At 43.2% G+C, this 25301-nt stretch overlaps 2 protein-coding genes and 1 long non-coding RNA gene across 5 annotated transcripts in view; 1 reads left to right on the plus strand and 2 right to left on the minus strand.

The window, feature by feature from the left end:
* Positions 1 to 10805, minus strand: part of CPQ (carboxypeptidase Q) — a 238843-nt gene extending 228038 nt beyond the window's left edge. Inside the window, 1 exon segment of the mRNA XM_043507563.1 lies at positions 10730 to 10805. The gene's annotated coding sequence lies outside the window, so the exon portion shown is untranslated.
* A 1721-nt stretch (positions 10806 to 12526) lies between these two features.
* On the plus strand, positions 12527 to 22829 carry LOC122458627. The gene is made up of 5 exons (XR_006278709.1): positions 12527 to 13304; positions 13455 to 13534; positions 14138 to 14209; positions 14716 to 14958; positions 16114 to 22829. It is a non-coding gene; the product is annotated as an uncharacterized LOC122458627 (long non-coding RNA).
* Positions 22273 to 25301, minus strand: part of SDC2 (syndecan 2) — a 100979-nt gene continuing 97950 nt past the window's right edge. For all 3 annotated transcript variants that reach the window (XM_038391671.2, XM_043507564.1, XM_043507566.1), the window contains 2 exons: positions 24978 to 25122; positions 22273 to 23479 (listed from right to left, as the gene is read on the minus strand). In XM_038391671.2, the coding sequence (XP_038247599.1) occupies positions 23316 to 23479; positions 24978 to 25122 (309 nt within the window). In that variant the 3' untranslated portion in view covers positions 22273 to 23315. The remainder of the gene's footprint in view (positions 23480 to 24977; positions 25123 to 25301) is intronic.

A 25301-nucleotide genomic window follows, 5' to 3' on the forward strand; every position in this document is an offset into this window, starting at 1 on the left:
TCTATGGCCTGGCAGATCAGGTAGTGAATGGGTCATGTGGCAGCAGGGACCGAATGATGGACATTAGGCTCTCATCTACCATTCTGTTGGGAAAGCTGGATGGTTGAAGGACTGTCAAAAGAGGATCTGTGTGGGATTCAATGTACTCATCTTTGCGGGCTGAGATCCACCCTTCCATTTCCATCATCCCCAATTTACACATGAAGAACTGAGGCACAGAGAAATTAAGGCATAACTTATCAAGGGTCCACTAATTTTTGGGTCCCTAATGTGAGTCACTCTAAGCCCTGATTTTTCAGAGCACTTGGCATTATATAGACCTTTATATGTTCAAAGCACGGCTGCCATTGATTACTGCAGTTGCAGTTGTCAATCCTCAGCATTTCTGAAAATCAGGTCCCAGGTGTCTCAAGTTGGGCACCCAGAAAATGAGAAACATACAATTAGTGACCATCTGTAAAAAGCCTGGTTTAAGTGACCTGCCCAACATCAGAGAGGAATTCTGCAGCAGAGGCAGAGATAGAAGCCAGTTTTCCAGTGCAGCCTTCAACTGCCTTAACCATGAAATCATTGTCCTCATCACGGGGCTAGTAGCAACTGACCCCCTTCTGGTGTCACTCAACACACCCTCTCTTGTGTCAGGCCTTGTGCCTTTATCTATTCCAGGATAAATTCTGCATTTCTCCCACTCTTAGACCAGGTCTTAGGCTACACTGCATTACCCTGTGTATCAATCACGCTTATCCTGCAAGTTTGACTGGGTTTAGTATCTATGGTTCTTCCCTTCAAGAGTTTGTGATCAGTCATATGCGTAGTGACCAGACAGTCTTCTTACAACCAAAGTATTGTTGATTTTAACAGTAAGTACAAAGCATTTCGAGAAAAAGGATTTTAAAACAACATACATGCATGTCTATTTTACTTAAAGGCTTACCCTCCCTTATTGGTAATCTAAACACGCCAAGCTTCTTCAGACACTCCAGAGGACCCTGTGTCTCCATCTGGTCCCACTCAAATAACATCCCTCCACCACCTGAGAGTGTTCTTTTTTATACTGCCAGTCCTTTTAAACTTCTGGATCCCAGGCCTTGGCCCCACAGGTCAATCAGTTCTGCAAATCGGCTGGAGCCAAGAGGTAGAATCTTCAAAGCTAACAAGTCTTTATCTCTTAATAACTCTTAAGTATTTACCCTGGGGTGGCTTAATTTAAGCCATTGCTTCCTTTCCTGTTCGTTTTTCCTCACAACGCCCTATTAAACCAAACCCTATTAAATTCATACAGAAAACATCCCAATAATCAGGTCAATATACTATATTAAAAAATTATTACAGAACAGCTGTACTTCCATCCCAGTTATCCTGTCTCTTCCTGCAATTTCCTGCCTCATTCACTATACACCTTCTGACTTCAGCAACAAATGACGCAGGAGTCCTACAGACAATAGTCTCCTTCACTACACAACCCTGATTCATCCCCAGAGCACCATCTGTGTACTGGATGAGGAAGGAGTCCTATGGAAAGACAGTCTTTTATTACATGACACACCATATGCTATCATAATAACAAGGGGGGCAAATTAAGGTTGCACAGGCAGCCTGACATAGAGTACAGAACTTATGGACCTATGGAGATATAAGCATGAATCTCTATAGTTTCAGCTAAAGAGCCAGGCTCTCTAGCTGGAAGCTAGAGCACACTCACGTTCTCTACAGATTGGCATACAGGTGGACAGCTAATACACACTGACCAATGGGTTACATACTTTCTCTGGACACAGGAAGCTCATCCCAAGTGTCTGAGATCCACAACAATTCAAACCATAGATGCGCCCCCATCCACTCACCCCCTATGTGATTGGCACCAGAGATTAAAACAGGGACCTGCAGAGCCAGAGCCAAAAGAAAGAACAGATTCGTGGATTGAGGGATATATAACACACTGACACAGCGGTAACTGTAGTAGGGTTGGGCATTTGACCAAATCTAAAATAACTGGTCAACTGACCAGTCAAAATATTAGTCAAATATTTTCAAATGTCAAAAAGGAACAAATAATATTTTAAAGCACTAATTTTTTAGAATGGTAACAGAAGTAACTATAATAAGTAAAACTTTATGGTCTCCAATAGGCTTAGCCTAGATAGATACTTATGCCAAAAAACAAGTTACTTTACTGAGTTACTTAGAAAAATGTGAAAGAAAATCAAATGAAGTTACGAAGCCAAGAAAGAACTGCACAGTGATGCAGTCACAAAGGTGGGCCACCGCCTACATCAGGGCATTCTAGCTGGCATATTCAACAATATTTGACCAGGGTCAAATAATAAGCAGTCAATTGACCAGCCTGCCAAGCCTATACTGTAGGATCATAGACAGGAAAAAAGAGCCACTGATTTTTAAAAACAGGAAAATACAAGTATCAAACTGCTTCATACACATAGTGCCCATTATTGACTAAACAGTTCCTAATTCTTGAATTCATCCACTGGTTTAACCTCAGGGTCAGCAGAAGAGAATTCACTTGGTATGCTTGTTTTTAATCCGCTTTACTTTAAATAAAATTTGCCAAATGATCTGGATAAAAGAACATATGGGGTTTATCATCATAAGTGATATGATACTCCTCAAATACAAAAGCTTAAATCTCACATTAAGTTGCTTAAGCATTGAGGCTGAAAGCATAAAGCTTTCTACAAATCATAAGAGACTCTGAATAATATCAGGAAAAACATGTCAGGGAGTTGCCAGGTGAGAGGAAGTATCTAGGCTTGCTCACTTGAGAGCACAAAATTAACCAATCACATCTATGTACCAATCCTTATCTGATACCACTACATGTGCTGAAACACTCTTGACAAAAACAGATCTACCTGGAGCAACAGGAGGAGGACTGCAGGTAGAAATCAAATAAGATTTCTGCCCTTCAGAGGAAAAAATATTTCCGTTTGTGGCAAGGACTTCCATTAAATGTGTTTTAACTTATCTAAATAAGTGTTGTGATTATTACAGATAGATACAAACAGAGAAAATTAACAAAACTAAGGCCTATAGCTCTGTCTGCATGCCTTTTTTCAAAACCATTCCCTATGCATGAAATGCTCCCCAAACTGGTTCATTAAGCCACCCTTCTTCCTGTTTTATGTCTCCCATAAGGCTTCTTCCATAATGCCCACAAGAAGTGAACCAAACCAAACAAATCATTAAAATCAAAATCTCTTATTTCTTCCTCTAGGCTTTCTAGGGCATTTTATCTTCACCATTTCTTTCTATTAGTATGTAAGCTCTTTGATACATAAATTCTTTTCCTTTTGTGTCCTGTACACCACTGAGCACTTTAGCTGTGATTAAGAACACACTTTTTCTATAGAGATGTCTTAGGATCATAATAAGACTTCACCAAACTATATGATTAATCTTAAAGAAATGAATAGCTTCCAGCTCTTTTTCCTTCCAAACCAATTCAGAATTCTCCACATCTTGAACTCCACAAGACATCTTAGTGCAGTGTAAATGGAATCAAGTGTTAGTTCCATATGAGATAGAAACACATTATAAGGAAACACTGGTAGAAGGGGAGACCTGCAATTCAGGACCATCTGAATTACTTATATCAGGAATGAGTACATTAAATCTTATAGTCAAAACAGAAGGAAAACAACTTCAGAAACCTGCTCTGCACTGTGGTCTTTAAGAGCCAAACCAGTGACGTAAATAAGAGTTCTTATTGATTTAAAAGAGTTAACTTGTGGCTTGAGCCAAAATCTCAAGGGAGCATGATACTTCCTCTGAAATCTATTGTTACATAAATAATACTTCATAAGAGCCTTACCAGGATTCCTTGAATCACTGAAATTTCTGAAAACCCATTTCTCTTGTATCTGTTCATCATCAACAGCCTGCAAATCAAAATGCAAAATATTAAAAATGTGCGGATACCTATATATATTGAGTACAACTGTGAAAAAAGAACAAAAGCAGTTTCTTCCCCTTTTCCTGCTAGTGATCTAGTAGGAAATTCCCCACTATTAATAAACTTGAGAACAGACCTTGCACTATAACAACCAGTAACTGCGACAGAAAATAAACAAAGTAAAACAGTTTTCAAAAATAGAAGAGTATGCCCACATCAGTATCAGGAAGGCAGGCCATCAGGGTTTCAGTGGTTCTTAGTCCCATAGAAAATTAAATATCCTGGTCACATCAGGTCAAAGGCCAGCCTATGGAGCAGATCTTCAGCTAGCATAAATTGTCACATAGCTCTTTTGAAATCAGGACAGCCACCAATTAAGTTTTAAATAAATATCCTGCTATGTATTCTTAATTACTTTCTTATTTGTAGGTTTCAGAGTAGCAGCCGTGTTAGTCTGTATTCGCAAAAAGAAAAGGAGTACTTGTGGCACCTTAGAGACTAACAAATTTATTAGAGCATAAGCTTTCGTGAGCTACAGCTCACTTCATCGGATGAGCTGTAGCTCACGAAAGCTTATGCTCTAATAAATTTGTTAGTCTCTAAGGTGCCACAAGTACTCATTTTCTTTTTTCTTATTTGTATTTACCAGGACATTCTCCCCTGTCTCAAGCTATGTTTTAGTCTCTACAAAATTTAATCATAGAATCATAGAATATCAGAGTTGGAAGGGACCTCAGGAGGTCATCTAGTCCAACCCCCTGCTCAAAGCAGGACCAATCCCCAACTAAATCATCACAGCCAGGGCTTTCTCAAGCCTGACCTTAAAAACTTCTAAGGAAGGAGATTCTACCACCTCCCTAGGTAATGCATTCCAGTGTTTCACCACCCTCCTTGTGAAAAAGTTTTTCCTAATATCCAACCTAAATCTCCCCCACTGCAACTTGAGACCATTACTCCTTGTTCTGTCATCTGCTACAACTGAGAACAGTCTAGATCCATCCTCTTTGGAACCCCCTTTCAGGTAGTTGAAAGCAGCTATCAAAACCCCCCTCATTCTTCTCTTTCGCAGACTAAACAATCCCAGTTCCCTCAGCCTCTCCTCATAAATCATGTGTTCCAGTCCCCAAATCATTTTTGTTGTCCTCCGCCAGACTCTTTCCAATTTTTCCACATCCTTCTTGTAGTGTGGGGCCCAAAACTGGACACAGTACTCCAGATGAGGCCTCACCAATGTTGAATAGAGGGAAACGATCACGTCCCTCTATCTGCTGTAACTGCCCCTACTTATACAGCCCAAAATGCCATTGGCCTTCTCGGCAACAAGGGCACACTGTTGATTCATAATTCCAGTGGGCACTGGAAATTAGTTTAAGTTTTCAAGAGACCAATAATACATAACTTACATGTTATGAAGTGGATGCTTTTTATTCAGATTATAAAGTATTTCTGAAGAACCTGAGACAATAGACCACCCTAGGAATAAATTCCAGTAAGAGCCTTTATTCTAACCGAACACCAGCCAATCAAAATCTGACCAGCCTTTTTCATCCTAGCTTTAAACCTACATGCTGATAAGACTATTAGTTAAGTCCTCCATCCCAACACATGGACTCAGTCTTGCTTATGGTCATACCGAGAGCTGCACATTACACAGGTGCTATACCATATCATGTGTTCCTGAAAGTACATTTGGGAAGACACAAATCTCAGTGTGTTAAAAGAAAGAAATTAAAGTGGGGGGAAAGAGAGTAGGAAAGCATAACACACACACTTTCCCTTTGCTGAGGATCTGTGCATTATTATAACAGGCAGGCACATCAGGCCTGACTTTCAGAGATATTAGAGTCTAATAATTAGACACTCACAACTCCAGGTGAAATCAATGGAAACTGCACACGTTCAGTGCCTTTGAAAAATAGGCCCATAGTAACCAGACAGTGGGAATGTTGTTTTCCATTTTCCAAAAGTGCTACTGATTTTGAGTGCCTCAGTTTTTGGGTGGTCAACTGAAGATACCTTGGGCCTGATTTTCAGGAGTATTATTTACAGCTCCTATTAATTTCAATTGGCATTATGAATGGTACCTAAGCACTTCCAAAAATCTGGAGATCCTTTGGGGCATGTTGAATTAAAAAAATAAATAAATAAAAAAAACCCCCCACAGTGGTTGCATTTCAAAATTTTGTCTTTAATCTTTCTCAAAAGTGTAGGAATGTGCTCTCCTTTGAAAATAGGTTATTTTTTGCTTCACAAAAGACCATTGGTTTTCTAATTATTCTCCTTGAAGTACAAGAAGTATCCAAACTGTATAATGCGTTCTTAGAACATGGGTCACTCTGTATCAGTCACAGGTTTTGAATCATTCTATATTGTGCATTTATATCCAAGAGCTGCACCTTAGCTTTCCACTATCCTGATGGCACTTCTCTCTTCTTTTCCATTCTATACTTGCCTCTCTTTTGTATAGTTCTCAAAAAGGAAATCTTTGAGCATGGTAGCAGGCCCCTTAAATGAAATGGGTTCCAGCACTCCTTTTCCAGTCTGAGGGGGGCACGGCTGCCCTGAGAGGTAGAAATGAGAGACAGCCCAAAGATAAGGGGAGTTCAGAACCCACAGAAGGAGCTGCAACATAAGCTCACTAAGAAAAGCAGAACAAAACTCAGAGCTTCATGAAGAAGACAGAGGTAAGAACTCCCTAGTGAACAGTGGAGCCAGATAAGGCCACTTAAAGCAGAAGACAGGAGAACAGTTAGGGTGGGTCTCTTACAAACTTCCCCAGGCCAGAGAGAGCTGAAGGCTGAGAGCAACAGCAGGAGATGCCTGCTGGCTCTCTGAGCCAGAGAGCTGAATCTGGAGGGCCAGAGAATGCTATAATCTAGTGAATGATAGAAGGATAAGCAGCGGGAGAGCTAGAGCCGGGCCTGGAAAGGAAACAAGGTGGAGAAGCACCCCAGGTACAGTGACTGGGGTGAGGCACAGTGAGAGATGCTGGAGCTGTGATGAGCAATGCTGAAGCTATACTAGGTATGTTGGGGCTTGAAAGATTGAATGTACTTCTGGGGCTGTGCTAGCAATATTTGCACCAAACCACCAACACAACTGAACAGGTGAAAGAGACAACAGAGTGACACAAACTGATAGCAGGCACTGAGTGCCTGGTACCATTTTTACCATATGAGCCATATGGAGCCACATGTGAACAGAAGACTTCTTGGTAGACCCATTTCAGCTGCGGGCTGGTAAGAGCAACCACAGAAGCCATTCAGCCAAATTATCACACAGTGTTCCATGAACAGGAGCCCTTTAAGTGCTTTTTAAAAAAATGGCACCAGGTGGTAACTGAGCAGAGCTCTAAGTGCAGCCTGGCCAACAGCACAGAGATCTGTGGTGAAGCCACAGGAAGGATGGGGTGCAAAGTACCCTCTGCAGCACTAATGTACCTCCAGACAATGCCGGGTTTACAATGGCGCCAGTGGCTCCATGAAGCTGGGCCCATGCTCAGAAGGGGCCCCGGCCTGCTCTGCTTGCACTGTGCCCTGAGAACCCGCCAGCTCCCCCACCCCACCCACCACTTGCTCTTCTTGGCCTGCACACCAGCTGGCCGAGGGCTCCTCTCCACCCCCTGCCCCACCCGCCGGCTTCTTGCTGGCAAGTTAAAGTAGTATGGATTGGATGAATGGACTATAAGGTGGATAGAAAGCTGGCTAGTTCGTCGGGCTCAACGGGTAGTGATCAACGGCTCGATGTCTAGTTGGCAGCCAGTATCAATTGGAGTGCCCCAGGGGTTGGTCCTGGGCAGTGTTCCCGCTAATTTTTCCCACCCATGTGCAGAATTAATTTTGTTATGTGCACCAATATGGAGGTGATACGTGAGGGTTGGGGTGCAGGGGTATGAGGGCTCCGGCTGGGGGTGAAGGCTCTGGGGTGAGGCTGGGGATGTGGGGTTTGGGAGCGAGCTCCGGGGCTATGGCAAGGCGAGAGGACTCCTCCCAGCTCTCTCTCCCCGAAGCAACACATGGGCTGTGAGGGAGAGGCACCTCTCCCCACTGCGGCAGCTCTGGGGTTGGGGCTGAAGGATACGCACCCCTGCCCTGGCCCCAGCAGGTCTGGGCCGGGGTTGGGTTCAGGCCAGGGAAGGGGTGCTCCAACTGCGCCTGGGTCCAGGCCATGCTGCCCTGGCCGCATCTGGGGCCAGGCCAGGCCACGCCACGCCGCCCTGGATGCGCCTAAGTCCAGGCAGGGCCACTCTGGCCGCACCTGGGTCCATGATGCCCCGGCCGCACCTTGGATCTGTGCTTGGATCTGTGCTGGGCCAGGCCACTTCTGGGTTTGCGCCACCCCGAGCCACACCTGGGTCCAGGTCAGGCCGCTCCAGCCACGCCTGACTCTGGGCTGGTCCGGGCCACTCCTGGATCCAGACCGCGGCTGGGGCTGGGCCTCCCCGGCAGGGCCGGGCACCCTGGCCATGGCAGGTTGGGGCCGGGGAAGGGACTCCCTGGCCGCAGCAGGTTGGGGGCCTGGCTAAATTGGGGCTGGGGGGGGTGCCCCTCCCCCGGCCGTATCCTGCCACAGCAGGTCCCCAGGCGGGTTCCCTGAGCACCTGCGCAGCGCTAAATAGGCTGCTACGTGCTGCGCAGCTTACAGGGAACTTAGGTCTTGGGGTCAGTTTTGTTCAACATCTTCATTAATGATCTGCATGATGGGAGGATTGTACTCTCAGCATGTTCACGGATGACACTAAGCTCGGGGGAGAGGTAGATATGCTGGAGGGTAGGGATAGGGTCCAGACGACTAGACAAATTGGAGGACTGGGCCAAAAGAAATTTGATGAGGCTCAACAAGGACAAGTGCAGAGTCCTGCACTTAGTATGGAAGAATCCCATGCACTGCTACAGGCTGGGGACCAACCGGCTAAGCGGCAGTTCTGTAGAAAAGGACCTGGGAATTACAGTGGATGAGAAGCTGGATACGAGTCAACAGCGTGCCCTTGTTGTCAAGAAGACTAATGGCATATTGGGCTGCATTAGTAGGAGCACTGCCAGCAAATGGAGGGAATTGATTATTCCCCTCTATTCCACATTGGTGAGGCCACATCTGGAGTATTGTGTCCAGTTTTGGGATACCCACCACAGAAAGGGTGTGGACAAACTGGAAAGAGTCCATTGGAGCGCAACAAAAACGATTAGGGGGCTGGGGCACATGACTTATGAGGATCGGCTGAGGAAACTGGGATTATTTAATCTGCAGAAGAGAAGAGTGAGGGAGGATTTGATATCAGCCTTCAACTATCTGAAGGGGGATTCCAAAAAGGGTGAAGCTAGTCTGTTCTCAGTGGTGGAAGATAACAGAGTAAGAAGCAATGGTCTCAAGTTGCAGAGGGGGAGGTCTAGGTTGCATATCAGGAAAAACTATTTCACTAGGAGGGAGGGTGGCGAAGCAGTGGAATGGGTTACCTAGGGAGGTGGTGGAATCTCCATCCATAGCGGTTTTTAAGGCCCAGCTTGACAAAGCCCTGGCTAGGATGATTTAGTTGGGGTTGGTCCTGCTTTGAGCAGCGGGTTGGACTAGATGACCTCCTGTGATCTGTTCCAACCCTGATCTTCTATGATTCTCTTTGCCCCCTGGCCAGACCCCAGTGCACTTCTGGCTCTGGGCAGTCTCTGCTTCCCACCACCTGTGCAGCCCCACCTGCCTCCCTGGAGCCAAGCCGCCTGGGAGTGGTGCAGAAGCCTGGCCAGTCTCAGCCAGTTGATGGGGGGCAGTGTGGAAAGCTTGTCTGGGCCCCTCTAGGCAAGTGGGTCCTGAGGGAGGCTGGCAGGGGCAGGCCCTAGCCTGGCTGATCGTGCCACTCCCGGGGGGGGGGGGGGGGCAGAGTGATTCTCCACCCTGGGACCAGCCCTGACTGCACTGGCAGCTCAGCCCGGCAGACACAGTCGCCTCCCAGCAGAGCCAATGTGCGTGGCCGCGAGGCAGGGCGTAGAAGAGTGGGTCTCTTGGGGTGTGGGGGGGTGCTGGGCTGTTAGGGGGCAGGGAAGATCTGTGTGTTGGGGCACTAGGGAATGGGGGTTCAGAGTGGGGTGCTGGACAGTTATGGTGGGGTTGTAGTGGGGCTGTGAGCAATGGGGCACTGGACAGGGGTGTTGGTGTGGAGGGTGCTGTGGATTTGTGGCAGATGGGGGGGGCGCACTGGGCATAGCAAGACCGCGAGGACTCTGGCCATAGGGAATGGGGGGGGGTTTCCGGTGTTGGGGGAGGGGGTTGTGGGGCTCGGCATGGCCCGCCCCGCCAGGGGAAGGAGCATGCTGGCAATACAGGGCTGGACGGGCCACCGTGCATCTGGCAACTACCAGTTAGTAAACAGTGCCCTCGCACTAGGCTGGGCAGAGCGGGGCCACCCCTGCCATGCCATGCCCAGCTCCTTGCTCTGGGGCCTGGCCCCACCGCACCATGCTCCATCGCCCCCATGGGGGCCCACAAATAGGTTGGGCAGCAGGCCCACAAAAGGTTAACGCGGCCCCGCCCCCAGGCGGGCAGACCGTGCCCCCCGCCCCAGCACCGCTAAGGGAGCACAGACAAGGAGCAAGGCAGCCGCTGTGCGCCCACGCAGCCCTGGGGGGGGACGGGGGTCTCCGAGCGCCAACGCAGGCGCCACTGGTGGCTCTGCCCGTCACGGGGCAGCGCTCCCGGCACAGCACTGGGGCCCTGGCCCACAGCGGCCAGCGACGAGCCAGGGGCCCCAGGAGTCGAGCAGACAGGCCGAGCCCGGCCTCCGCCGCAAGCTGCAGCGACGGCAGCAGGAGAGAGACGCGGCTCACGCACCTTCCCCGCGCAGACCCGCCGCTCCCAGAGCCCCGCGGCCGCTCAGCCCGACGCGCTGGCTCGGAGGGGAGCCCGCTGCCGATCAAAGCGCCGCGGGACCGAGCCGCTCGGCGCCCCCTAGCGCGTCCCGCGGCCCCGCCGCGCTCCCTCCTCCCGCCGGGCTCAGAGCCGGGCCTGCCCCGAGCGCAGCCGCTGCGAGTCGAGCCGACGCTAACGGAGGACGAAGAGCGAAGCAGCCGTCTGCCCGCTCCCCGCAGCTCGCTCCAGCTTGGCCGCCTCTCCTTCGGGGCTTGCCCGCACACGGCCCGGCGAGCAGGCTCCTCACGTGCCCCGCTGCTTGCCGCTACTCCGGCTTCTGCCCTTCCACTAGCGGTGAGGGGCTCGGGTGGGCGAGCAGGAAGCTCGTCCCCACTGCTTGGTTTGTGCCGGGGCTGGGCTCCGGCACCGCCAGCTTTGGCAGTTCGCGGCCCCGGCACCTCTGGGCTTGCTGCATTGGTTATGAATGTAAAAAAAAAAAAAAAAAGGCTTGGGCCCTGGCACCACTTCCATTGCAAGCCCTGGTCTAAAGTCGCATTCTCTGCGGGTGCCCTTCCGTTGACTCCTGTGGCGTTCACCAAGAACATGGGCAACGGGTCAGGGCAGCGAAGCCTCCCCTGACCCATGCCGTGGCCCCACCCGCGTTGCACCTTGAGGGTCTACCTGAAGCTGGTGGGGGCTTGGCTCCACTGGTGGCCCTGAGCTCAGGCAGCGGTGCTGGGGTCAGTGGTAGTAGGGGGGTCGAGCTGGCGGCTGGGGCTAGCCCAGCGCTGGGGCCAGTGGCTCGGCCTGGTGTTAGGGCTGGCCTGGCTCTCTGGGGCTCAGGGCTTTGGTGGGCGGGATCTCCCAGAAGTGGGAGTTCACCTGCCCCCTATGCCAGGAGAGAGTTTGGCCTTTGAAATATGATTTTTTTTTTTTTTTGGCCGGGGTTGTTACAGATTCTAAGGCCAGACCATTGTGATCAGCTAGTCCAACCTCCTGCATCACGCAAGCTGCAGCACTTCCTTGATTGTAAACTTGCCACTGCCTGAGAGTCCACCACAACCCATGTTGATTTGTTCCAATGGTTAATTACTCTCACTGTTAAAAATGGCTACCTTATTTATTACTGGATGAAGGGAGTTGCTGGAATGGCCTAGTTCAATAACTGTAGTTTTGAAATGTCAGTGAACACCTATATCAAGGGAGAGATGCTCCTTTTAATGGAATAAGCACGTATGTCGGAAGACGTTACATCAGAATTCCTTATGTAATAAGCTCCTCTCCATTCATATCCTTCTTGCAAAATCTTTCGGTAATAATAATAGAATATAAGTGGTTGGTTGATTGTTAATGTGCTCTGAACAGTTCTCTGACAACTATGATGTACAGCCACAGTTCATTATGCTATGGCTTAGTATATACAAAGTTGCATTGGTTTAACTGTGTGTGTTTTTAAACAGATTTGCTTATACTGAGGCAACTTTTGTGTTTAGAGCAGTGGATCTCAGCCATGGGTTCATGCATCTTTGGGGGTACACAGAGGACTTCCAGGCCGTACATCAACTCATCTAGATATTTGCCTAGTTTTACAACAAGCTGCATAAAAAGCACTAGTGAAGTCAGTACAAACTAAAATTTCATACAGACAATGACTTGTTTATACTGCTCTATATACTATACACTGAAATGTAAGTACAATGTTTATATTCCAGTTGATTTCTTATAATTACATGGTAAAAATGAAAGTAAGCAATTTTTCGGTAATAGTATGCTGTGACATTTTGAATTTGTCTGATTTTATAAACTAGTAATTTTTAAGTGATGTATAACTTGGGGGTATTCAAGACAAATCAGACTATTAAAAGGGGTACAGTAGTCTGGAAAGGTGAAAGCCACTGGTGTAGACAAGATCTTAGAAAACAAACCTAGACCTTGATCCTGCAAATATCTCGGCATGTGTTTAAGCACAAGTAGTTCCAGTGTAATCATTGAGACTACCCCCATGCTTAAAGATAAGCACATGCCCAAGTGTTTGTAGGATCAGAGCCTTAGAAAGCAATTTTATGACAGTCCGATACATAATGGTGAAGAACTTCCCTATACAATCCAACATTGTGCTCTGATTCCCATAAATTGTATCATCTAGTTGGAGTGGAAGTAATGCAGATGAGCCTCACTGAAGTGTGTTTTGAGGAGGGATTTGAAAGAGGGGAAGGATTACTATAAAAAGTCACTCCATCTCTGCCAGACTGGCCCCTCCACCTGGTTATTTTGTTTGTATTTATCATTTTATGATAAGTTGTGTCTTCGTCAATATACGGAACATTGCACATAAACAGCATACATTAATACATCTCCCACATTTAAATTGTCACAGTTTTTGAGACCTCTGTTTAGGCAGAGGAAGTAACTGTTTTAATCAAAATGTTACAAAACTAACTTGTTGTCGTGACTCTTGTCCGTCTTGTTTGTTTCCTGTGGTTTCTGAGTATTCATTGCATATCCTGCCCAAGAAGTTTTGTGTCACACATTGCTGCTGGTCCAGGGTCTCTTAGTGGTGAGTATAGATAGTGATTAGTGAGATCATAAATGTCCTATTACAACTCAAAGAACAAAATATTCTCTGAGAGTGTGACAGTAGCGCGCGCGCACAGCACTTTAAAATTAACTGCCAGTGAATGATTTCCTTCTTTCCTTCCAATTAAAGGTGAGATGTGGGGCAGGTCTGCCTGAGGGATTTTATGCAGTGTGGTAGCCCTGTCGGTCCCAGGATATTAGAGAGACAAGGTGGGTGAGGTTATATCTTTTATTGGACCAACTTATTTTGGTGAGAGAAACAATCTTTTGAACTACACAGCTCTTTTTCAGGTCTGGGAAATGTACTCAGTGTCACAGCTAAATTCAAGGTAGAACAGATTGTTTAGCATAATTAGTTAAAATATATTTCAAAGGACCATTTAAGGTGAAGTGGCCTGTTAACACTCCCCAGTCATGGGTAGGCAAGAGGGAGGAGAGAGAAGAAAGGGAAGGGGTGTGTGGAAGGCAGTTGTGGGGGGATTAATAGTTGGTTATAGATTGTTGTAATAAATCATAAATCCAGTGTCTGTTCAATCCATGATTTTTATTGTCTAGCTAAGAACATTTTATGTAAATTGCCTTCTAATTACATTACAATCCTGTAATTTTCATCACCAGTTTTAGGATTTGGAGAGGCTTCAACACAGTTATTCTTGATGGGGTCTTATCACCTCACTTTCTCCATTCACTCTTCTACTAATTCCCTCAACATTTTTTTCCTTCTAACACTTTCTTTTAGTCCTTTCATAATCAGAGTTAATGGAAAGGAGTGATAGTGGATGTCCTTTTTTTCCCTTGCCACCATGTGATCAGAAGAAAGAAGAAGTTGCGTCCATTCTCATAGAGGGCCAGAGAACATACTGACCTTCCCTGTGCTAGCTTTGAGTAAGTGTTTGCACCACAAGCAGATGTCACCAACCAATAGACTCAACAACAGAACCTACAGTTTTATGAAATTTGAGACTTTTTTTGTTGTTTTCTCTCAACCATGAGTTGAAATCCACACCAACTTCCTTCAATCACCACCACACAAAAATCTATCCCTGGGCTCGAAACACACCAATAACCTACCAGTCCCAAAGAAGTTATTCCCATTCTGCCAATCCCATATATCAGGGGTTCTCAAACTGGGAGTCAGGAGGTTATTACATGGGGAGTCACGAGCTGCCAGCTTCCACCCCAAGCCCTACTTTGCCTCCAGCATTTATAATGGTGTTACATATATAAAAAAGTGTTTTTAATTTATAAGGGGGAGGGGTCGCACCCAGAGGCTTGCTGTGTGAAAGGGGTCACCAGTACAAAAGTTTGAGAACCACTGCCATATATATTTTTCTATATTTTGCACTGTCCCTTGCTAAATATATTATGATACGCTTTTTCTCCATTTGCAGTTATAAGACTTGATTGTCTCCTCTGCACGTCTAAGGATCATAACTTAAAGAAGGGAAGGATGCTGTTACAGTTAAAACACCAGAGTGGGATTCAGGAGACCCACATTTAATTCTTGGCTCTGTCACAGACTTCTTGTATGACATGGGCAACTCTCCTAAGTCCCAGTTCCACAAATACTTGTGCTTAAGGCCTTGTCTACACTGCAGCGCTTTGTCACCAAAAGGCAGGAGAGGCGACCCCTGGTAAGTGGTTTTGCTTTGTGAATTGCAGAGGTGGGTTGAGGGCACAGAAATGTACAAACCTGGCTATGTTTCTGTGTGCTGACATTTCCCTGTGCAGCTAAGCAGCATGGCAGAACAGGGTGTTGATGCACACAGAGATTTCACAGGAATCCTCCAGAGAGATCTCTAGGAAACTCTCCTTGAGGTACTCGGCAATACTTCAGAGGCACCCCCTACACCCTGGTGGAGCGTCTCTGCCAGACAAGAAAGCACCTGAGACGGAGCAACGAAGAAGTGTTCCAGGAGATGCTGCAATACTCGGATGCAGAAAAGAGGGAACACAGGCAGTTTAGGGAAATGGAAAGACAGGACAGAAAAGAAAATGAGGCCTTCCTTAGGAATGCAACTAAGAGGATGATTAAAGTTATGGATGCATCTGCTGCAGTGAGCTGTAGCTCACGAAAGTTTATGCTCAAATAAATTTTAGTCTCTAAGGTGCCCCAAGTACTCCTTTTCTAGTTATGGAACAGCAAGCTGAGATGCTGAAGTCCCTTATAATGCTCCAGACCGAGCAGCTGTGTGCCTGCCCTCCCCTTCAGCACATTCAGAACTCTCCCATGCCCTCCCAAAACTCTACCCATTCATTCCTTTCCACTTTCTGGGCTTCTCACTTCCCTGTTCATCCCAACAGACACCTTTTCAAATGATAGCTGGTCTTATGCACAGCTCTGAAAGTCAGCCCTTCACTGGTGCCTCCACTCCTGCCCATCCAAGCATTTTTGTGTGTGTGTGGTATAGTTTTTTATGCAACAAAAGCAAAGTTTTTTGAATGATAAGCAATCTTTATTTGTTTCTAGCAATTTGTGATAGTAGATGGCAGCAGCAAACAAACAAGAGTAAGCTGGATAGGCTTGGACAGATTTCCCATTTGCCAGCTAGCGCTGCGTAGAAAGATAATCCCTATTTTTTAATAAAATTAACAACCATTTGTTCCACAGTGTCTCCAAAAGTTCTCCTGAGTTCAATGTATTTCAATGGCATTAAAAGATGTTTCCCCGTTTTCCTCTTCAAAGGTCTCTATATATACACACACAAGTATCTGCCAACCGTAGGAAATGCTTTACATAGACAGACCCATAAGTAACTGAGCTTTCCAATTTTATTTCCTTCTGTCAGTCTTTGCAGTGTCAATTCAGTCAGGAGAGAGAAATGTTCTAAAGTTCCCAACAAATGCTGGCATTCAGCTACTACTGGAATTTAAAGAAAGCACTGGAGCTCTGCCCTTCATGCAACACCATGGAGAACACACATCCTAACAGTGCACAAGATTGGTGCAAAGGAGGCGCAGAAGGGGAATATGAAAAAGTATAGTGGAACTAAGGCATCAGCAAGGTGATGATTTTATACACCATGAGTGGTGAACCCTAATAGAAGTGGAGAAAGTTTACACAGAGCTGGAGTGGGGGTGCAGCTCAGAGAATGAGGATCTGGTAGAAGAACTAATTTTGAGCCCCTGCACTATGAGGGGAGAACCCTGACAGAACGGAAGAAGGTTCACATAGATCCAAGAAAGGGTTGCAGACCTGAGTGTGAGAAACTGGATAAAAGACTGCTCTGCTGGAGTTTCATTTTCTTTGCCCAAAAGGCTAACATATATTACTAGCAAAGGGAGACTGAATCGCAGAAGCAATTCCTTCACAGTTGGATTTTTAAAAAACCCAACAAAATATTAAGCTGCCTGTCTTCAGGGCTGATGTTAGTTTCAGAAGAAAGCATGCTTATTTTGTCCACTTTTCTTTCTTTCTAGAATGAACTCTCGTTCTTTAGTTTTGTAGTAATAGAAATCGTAAGGATGAAAGACAAAAAGCAAACTTTAAATTTTTCTTCAAGGGAGGGCTGAGAGTAGAAACAAGTGTGTGTCAAAAAGTTTTCACAGGAACTTTGAACCAAGACTATTGCTGCACTTCCTGTGCTTCAAACATTAAAAAGTATCTTATCTTCCTGGGGGAATATTACAATCATGGAAAAGATAATACCATTTAGTGTACAAGTTGTTAAATCAACTTTGTTCACTTTTTTTAAGAGATAAAGACAAGTTTTAGTACCACTGTTGTGACGCAACAGACAAAACACAAAAAATAATCTGTTCCCATTTCTCCTAAATATCCTCCTAGAGCTCTTAAAAGCTGCTGTGTTTAGAGAGACACTTCCATTCCACCAAGGAATACTAAAAAGAATGCACCAAGGTTTGTTTATATCCCCAGACCACAAGGGGACTCATGGAGTGGGAGGATAGGGAAAAATTCTGTTTCCTAATTAAACAGCAAGATCAGTTTCCCACAAGAGAAGCCCCAAGATGCTATTGGATTACAATTGCTGTCTGGTGGAAATTATTGTTCTATATACTTCCATGTTAGATTCACTTTATTTTTTTTTAATCCAAAAATGTCCTTGGCACGCAAAGTAACAAAAGATCTATCAGAAAAAAAATCACAGAACACCCACATTAGAAATTTTAGAAGATTAAAATCATGCCCTACAGTGAACTTTGTCTATTTATGTAAAACAAACAATTAGATGTAATATTTTTCCTGGATTTTTTTTTTAAACATTCCTACTTCCTCTCATTCAGTGTTGGAAGTGAGTGGTCAGAACTAGGAGCCACGTTGATTTATTCAGCTTGATCTTTGGTCAAGAGAGGTTGTGGACTTCAGCCCTGGCCTACTTACAACAGTTTCCAACCACAACATGCTGTCACTTTACTTCAAAATCTCCAAACTCCATAGGCTACTCTGTAAACAAGTATTATTTCAAAGGGATTAGTGTTTAAGCCAAACATGCCCAACGTAGTGCAAACTCTAGAAAGTAGGAGAATGACAAGCTATGGGATACCTCATAACCATACCTAATGCCCCATAATCCCTCCCATGTGTATGATAAAAGGTACAAGAGATGCAAGTCCACAGCATGTTTGCTCTCAGAGGTTGGGCCTGTTTCTGTGCAAATCTGGGAGAGCAAGTAGCTTAAAGAAGTTAAGGTTGGGATCTGCAGCAGACAACTCCTCCTCTAACCTTCTGCACAGCAACTCCCTGACTTCATGATCCTCTCAGGTACATAGCACTAACATCAGCCCGCTCTCCTGCATAAATATTGTCTTCATTAAGTATCAGGGAAGGAAAGTCACTGCAGTTTGACAGCAACTCAAAATACTGACTGCTTTGTAACTTCCAGTGGAGAATATAGGCTATCAGGACTTCTTCTCCCTTTGTCTTTCCTCCTACTTGCCCAAAATTCAAGTTTTGAGGTCATTCTCACACCACCTTTAAAAGCTAAACTTTGTCATACCAAATACAGAGAGAGTTAGATGCCCATGTTTTCCATAAATCCTTTCTTTATGCTTCCAAACCAGCTGCTGAATCATTTCACTTCTCTGTCCTCCAATCCATATCAGGTAATCTCCACACCCACCCACACCTTCTCTCCGACATGGAAAGGTGGGGGCTGGGGGGATGATTGCCATCTCGGTTGCACACATCTCCAGGAGGGGGCTCAGCAGGTCTGGCTGCACGCTGGAGGAGGGAGTGGAGACTGGGTGAGGCTGGGCAAGAGGACATGTTTCTTCTTCAGCCCCACAGAGTGGATGTAGAAAAGATACTGTTTAGGCCTGCATTATTTCTTCAGCTGAGGAAATCTCACTGAGAATCTGTTCAAGTTGGGTGGCTGGGACAGAGTCTCCCTGCTCACACCTCTCACAACCCATGGAATAGGCCTCATGGTCTTTGCCCCAAACCTGGTGATCCACAGGAATAAATAGGAAACCAGATATCTCAGTATCAGCTCTGGCCCCTTGGGGCCCTTTCCAGCTCTGGGCAATGCATCTCCATTAGAGCCATGGCTGGTCGCGGGACCTGCCCAGTTACGGGGCACTCATCCTATCAGTTTGTTTTTACTGAAAAAATGCTTCGTGGGCCAGAGGAGAATTGGAGCAATACAATGCTACCATTAAACTAATTCTACAGAATCCAGCCATGGTTTCCCAGTAAATCTGTTTTCTATCAGTTGCCTATAATGCATGGGTGAGAGTTAAAATTGTAGCAAAATTAATTTAATGGAAAGTTCATTTAAAAATAGAAGGGACAACCAAGTTGTAAAGCATGAATACATTCAAGTTTTGGAGTCCCTGTATTACTTGTTGTTGAAACCAACAGAAAAAAGTTACTTGCATTTACAGGAAGTTTTAATACCTATGCTTGACCAAACTGAGTTAAGTAATATAACGGATTAAAAATTTAAGAAAAATCATTTTCCTGTTTGCTTAATTCCCTCTGGACACCTCTACATAATATGAATAAGAGTTCCCTGTCACAGAACTGCTAGTTAGTATTTAGAGATGCTTGTTCTTTCCCCAACCCCTACTCTCCTAGGCCCAATCTACACAACAGTTAAGTCAATATAAGGCAGCTTACGCTGACCTAACTCTGTAGCATCTATACTAAAACACAGCTCCCACCAATGTAATTTGCCCAGTACACTGACTTAACTCCGCCTCGGTGAGAGTTGTAGTACTTAGGTCAATGTAGTTAGGTCGATGGAGTGTCAGTGTAGACACTGCACTGCTTACATCAACTGTTGCTGCCTTTCAGAAGCCATCCCACAATGCCTCACACCAACCGTTAAATTGGTGCAAGCGCTCCTGGTGAGGATTTAATTATTGTGGTTGCTGTACGTCAACATAACTTAGGTTGACTTAATTTTGTAGTGTAGACTTGCTCTTCCATACACAATACTGTGCTAGCACAATCCTTCCAATACCAACAGGTTATATTTGACAGGAATATTATTCTAAATTCTTCCTTTTCTTAGACAAATGGTTTCTGCACTCCAAAGAATCAGAGGCTTTGGTTAAAAAATAAAAATTCTGTTTAAGCAGAACTCCCTATTGATTTCAATGCGAGTTCTGTTAAAAACTGATGGTAAGATATGACCCAAAGTCATGAATCAAATATCTACTAGTAGTTAAACGGTAAGTTATTTTTCTGAAACTATAAGAACATTTTACATATTTTTTTTTTGTTTTTTTTTTTACTATGACACTCACCAAAAAGAGAAAAACTTAAAAATATGGAATGTCAAAATGTATGGAGAAGCAGAGGTTCCAAGTTATTACCAGTTCGAAGTATAACTAATATTCTTCCATAAAAGAAATGACATGAGACGGACACTTAAGTTAATTACATAGGATTTCATCTGCAAAACTATAAGAAGGAAGCAAGATTGAGTCACAATAAAACTGCATTGAGACAAGTACTATAATTTATCAGTCACAAGGAAATGCTGTATCAGATTGCTAAGGAGTTTCACAGTTGCTACAAAAGCAATAGTGGAGGCCAGCCAAAAGGCCTTAGAAGAAGCCAACCCATATAGATGCCACTGTTGGAGAGGGTGGTGTGGGGGTGGGGAAACTGTTCCATAGCTTGGCATCCGAGTCTAGCAGCTGCCAAGCAACATTCATTAGTAGCCAGAGTGCTGGCTCCAGTGCTAGAACACATCCAGGAGGAGAACAAAGGGCAGCAAACTGAAGACACTTGGAAATTTCGGTCTAAGAGAAGACTGAAATTGTGCACAGATGCCAATTTCCTTTTTAATACCATTGCTAGAAAACAGATGTTGTTGACAGAAGCCTGATCTCTAGATTTATGAATGAAAACTAAACTGATGTTTGTAATCAAGATGAGAGCTTTGTTAGAATTTTGTTCTAATAGCACAGTGTTGGCATTGGCAGCGGAAAGGAGGAAAGGTCAGATTGTGACTCAAGGCAATAAATAATGTTGTTATTTTCATTCCCACTGCAGATTGCTTTGTTAAACAAATGACATTTCAGGAGGTTTGGGGCTCTATTAAAATACCCACTCAGTTAAAGTTTTCCAAATTCCGCTACGTATTATGGGCTGTGTTTGAAGGGGTGATGTCTAGGGGAAAGAAGAGAACTCAAATAGTCATTGCTGCTGGTTGTAAACAAATCTGAGATACGCATAATAGAGAACTTGTGTAGAACCATTTTAACAGAAATAATGAACATCTATATTGTATATGCTAAAATGCTGTATACAATATTTATAGTAGCTGGAAAGCAAAGGATCTGAAATTCAGAAGCAGTTTAATAATGATCTGCTTAGGAAGAAAAAGTAGACAAGCTGTCATCCATGTAATGTTTATAACTAAACTAAATAGCATTCACTGCACCTTTAAGAAAACTCAATCTACCAAAAGTAATGTGGGTTTGGAGAAGACTGGATGCCAGACTATACAAATGAAATATTAGTTTAGGCATGATAGACTTTATTTTGGCACTTTAACAAATATTTTATTTTACAGCAGTGGCACAGCATTTGCCTGAAATTTCCTTTTCTTGGCACAGTTGTTTCAAGCAGTTATTTTATTAACTGAATTTCACTAAATATTGCACAATGAGATATACCTGTTAAATATTAACCCTGTTTTTAATTGGTGAAGATATATGGCTTCAGAAAATCTGCTAGGAAGTGTAAGTAGTTAAAAAGAAACGATTATAGTGCAAGAATAATTTTAATTTTTCCTAAATGACCACTGAACTTGGGGCAGCAGCAAATAGAAGTTATGAGATTCTTTTCTCTGGAGACCTACTATATTGTATATACAAAGATATATACTTGTGAGAAGTAGTTCAGTTCAATCTTCTGCCCACCTAGTTTTGAAAGTAAGAAAATCAGAAAAGAAAAAATTAACAGACCTGAGGACAGAGCCTAACATAGGCAAGTATGCTGCTGTCATCTCCATATGTCTATCGGTTGCACAGCTATTTGAATCCTAACTAACAAAGCCCTTTCTCTTCTACTTGGAACATTTCTATCTTCTCATATAAAGATATTCCACTTCTCAATTCTCCTTCTGGAGTCTAAGTTGAATCAAGCTGAGGTCCTCCAAAAGTGGAATAAAAGAACGAATAAAGAAATTATATCCATAATAAATGAAACTCTATGTACTCCTTTGAGTTTTACAACCTGAAATTAACATCTGCTGAAAGTCTATGTCTGTGCCAATGCTGCCATTGAATATAATGCAAAGATTGAAATCCTCATAATTAAACAGGCAAGTTCCAAGCATGTACATGAAGAAACATTGAGCATTTTCCCTGCTACTTCTGAATCTGTTCAAAGCATGAGCCTCATCAATAGCTTTTTTTTGGTCTTGGATTCCAGATAACATCCTCCAAGATTTAATAGACATAATTTGTGATATTAAACATAACCAAGTAGGAATAAGATGAAAAAAGTACAAAAGTATATGACTATGACATTTCAGTATTAGGCCACATGATTTATTCAGTAGTGTTTATGTTCCCAAATTACAGTTTATGTCTATCCATGTAAGACTACAAAAGTTACCATTAGAACTGGCTGTGCTTATAAAATACCAACATTTTCTTTTACTGTTATATATTCATTAACACCAGTCTGCGACGAGTTACGTAGAATCATAGGCACTTCAAAAGGCTTTAAAAGACGTTTACAACTTAAATGTATTTTTAAGAACAAAAATTGATTTTTAAACCCCTACTTATAACTTCAGATTGCAAGAAATTAACAAATACAGTGGCCATAGAAATCTGCAGCAACTTCTCAGAATACTGTTAGAGTCTTTGGGTTTGCTTAGGCTTGTCAGTAGCTTACTTCAAATCTTCCTTAAAGATTTGTTTAGTAAGGATATGACTATACAGTTTGTAGTAATAATCCAATTTTACACATTAATTTGCTGTTACAATTTCACTGAAGCTACAGTTACTTTGAGAAACAATGCAAAGTGTAAAATTGATATTCGGACACAAATTTATACAAAGTGGAGATTAAAGTTTACATAGCTGAAAAATTACACTTGCACTAAAAGTTACTGTTATCTGAATTATCCGAAGACAAATTGCACCATGACAACTACAAAAAGGCATTTTTTGGAAACAGATAAATTAATGAAATAAAAACTAACTTGTAAGATCAATCTGAGACATGCTGACAAAAATTAAACAACTTTCATTGAGCCATAGGATAAAACAATCATTTTCATTATTTTATATTTATGCATAAAGTTTTAAAAATGATTCAGTGAACATCAATGGTTTTATAAAATAATGCTTTACCACTGTTATTCACAGAACACAGCAAATGTTAAGTTTTCATTTTACATTTTTTTTAAAGGAATACATGGAAAGTTTTAAATACAATGGGATTTTATCATAAAGGTGCCATAATGGCTCTTTAAAGAAAAAAAGATCTTCATTATTCTATGCAAAAGCTTTATTTAAAAGAGTTCAGTGATCTCATAAATAGAGACACTAAGTAGGAATTTTATGCATAAAACTCCTTAGTAGGTGCCTTTTGATAGGCAGCACTGGATGGTTTACGTTCACCAAGGTCGTAGCTGCCTTCATCCTTCTTCCTCATGCGATATACCAACAGCAAGATAAGGAAAATTGCGAAGAGAAAGCCAATAACTCCACCAGCAATAACAGCTGCAATAAAATGAACAAACATTCACAATATGCCAAAATAAGACCCATAGCTCCAAATTTGTTTTCCAATATAGCAAACAACTAGTAAATATTTTGTAGCCTTTTAAAATTTAAAAAACTGGCTCCAATTAAGTCACAATCTTGATTGGCTTTTTTATGAAATCATTGTAAATAGATTTTTAAACAGAAAAACATTTCAGTAAAGAGTTTTGTTTAAAAGTTAAAGACACAATATGGCCCATAGTTTTAAAGAAATTAAAAAGTACAGCTCAAAGTAGTAATATTTTTAGTTAACAAAAAGTTAATAATGCTCCCAGAGCATAACAACTACATGATCAAATATAACCATAAAATCTTAGCTGCTTCTGAACTTACTTTTAACAAAGGGAAGTAACTTTTCTAACACTGAAATTGCATATAAATTTATTCTTGATTACTACTCTGTTTTACCAAGGAAGAAATTGATTCATGCCACGTCTCCTTCAGTCTGTTACACCATGACCTAAGCCTAAAATACATTTCTTGATGATAAACATTGTATCCCTTTCATGTAGCCCAAAAATGAGGACATTTGTCATGTATTTGCCAGCGTGCACAAGCTACACAATTCAAACTACACTTATCAAATCTGAATATTTCCACTAGATATCCTATGTCAATGCTAGTTTTCTTTTATCCAAACCCCTTGAGCTTCAGGGAAATTCAGATTCAGAATTTTGTGGCTTGAGCTTACTTCTATGGCTCAATCACCATCCCCTTTTTGGTATATGCCACAAAAATAAATGCACTTCCAGAACAGTTTTGATGCCAAATTTCAACCAATAGTAGGATTTCACGGTTATAAATTCCTGGAAATCAATGCCGATTATAAGAAAAACTGTACAGCTATACTAGTGTGACACTATCTGGTACTGCTCTGCTATAAGCTACACAAAATGAGGGGCCAGCTTGTCTCTCCCTGGTCCACACATGGAGATGACCCTCCATACATAGACATCCCTGCTTCTCAGTGGAAAGAGAGGTTGCAACTTCCTCCAGGACATCATCTCCCCTGTCCTCCAAACAGCACTCAAGAAGGATAGAGCCTGCCAGGAGAAGGGACTGAAGGTCAGGCAGGTTGGGCACAGATCTTTGCCCTACAAGTTATCATGGAAACCCAAGTTCAAATTGCAATTCTCCCTTCCTGGGTTGTGAAAGCTAAGAATCCCCAGGAGGAAGCACTGAATTTCTGGGGGATGGAATAATTTGCAAATAATCATCAAAAGGGTAGGCTATAGATTAAATAACTCTGGGTGAAGCCCGTCTAATTTTTCACAAAGGAATACTGGCTGCTTTGCAGAAACATGCAATCCTCAGGGACCCCACAGCAATGTGGAGGGTAATACCTGGGGGCAATATTAATTTTGATGTTTATACTATTCTGCAGGTAGCATCTTTGTATTTTCTACATTTTTTTCATATTACCTTGTAAAAGAGGCCTTAACTAGCTGCTCCTTACCTGCAAGTACTTCTGTTCTCTGAAAGAGGTTTTCTGAGTGCTTCTCAGTAAATACATCAGCGTCATCACCTGGGTCGTTCTTATTTTTGTTAGCATTAGAGTTAGTCTTGTGAATTTTCTCTTTGTCATCAATTTCTTCAGGTGACTATAGTACATTTAAAAAAGCAATGATCACATTACAAAAATGTACATTTCTGCACTTTAGCCTAAATAGTCAGAAAATCGTATCTAAACATGCACATTCCAACACAAAGTAGAGAAGCAGTAGTAAATTTATGTAAAACTGATACAGTCATCATTTTGTTGAAATATGAAACCTATACC

The sequence above is a fragment of the Dermochelys coriacea genome, chromosome 2 (assembly GCF_009764565.3).
Source record: "Dermochelys coriacea isolate rDerCor1 chromosome 2, rDerCor1.pri.v4, whole genome shotgun sequence".
Lineage (NCBI taxonomy): Eukaryota > Metazoa > Chordata > Testudines > Dermochelyidae > Dermochelys > Dermochelys coriacea.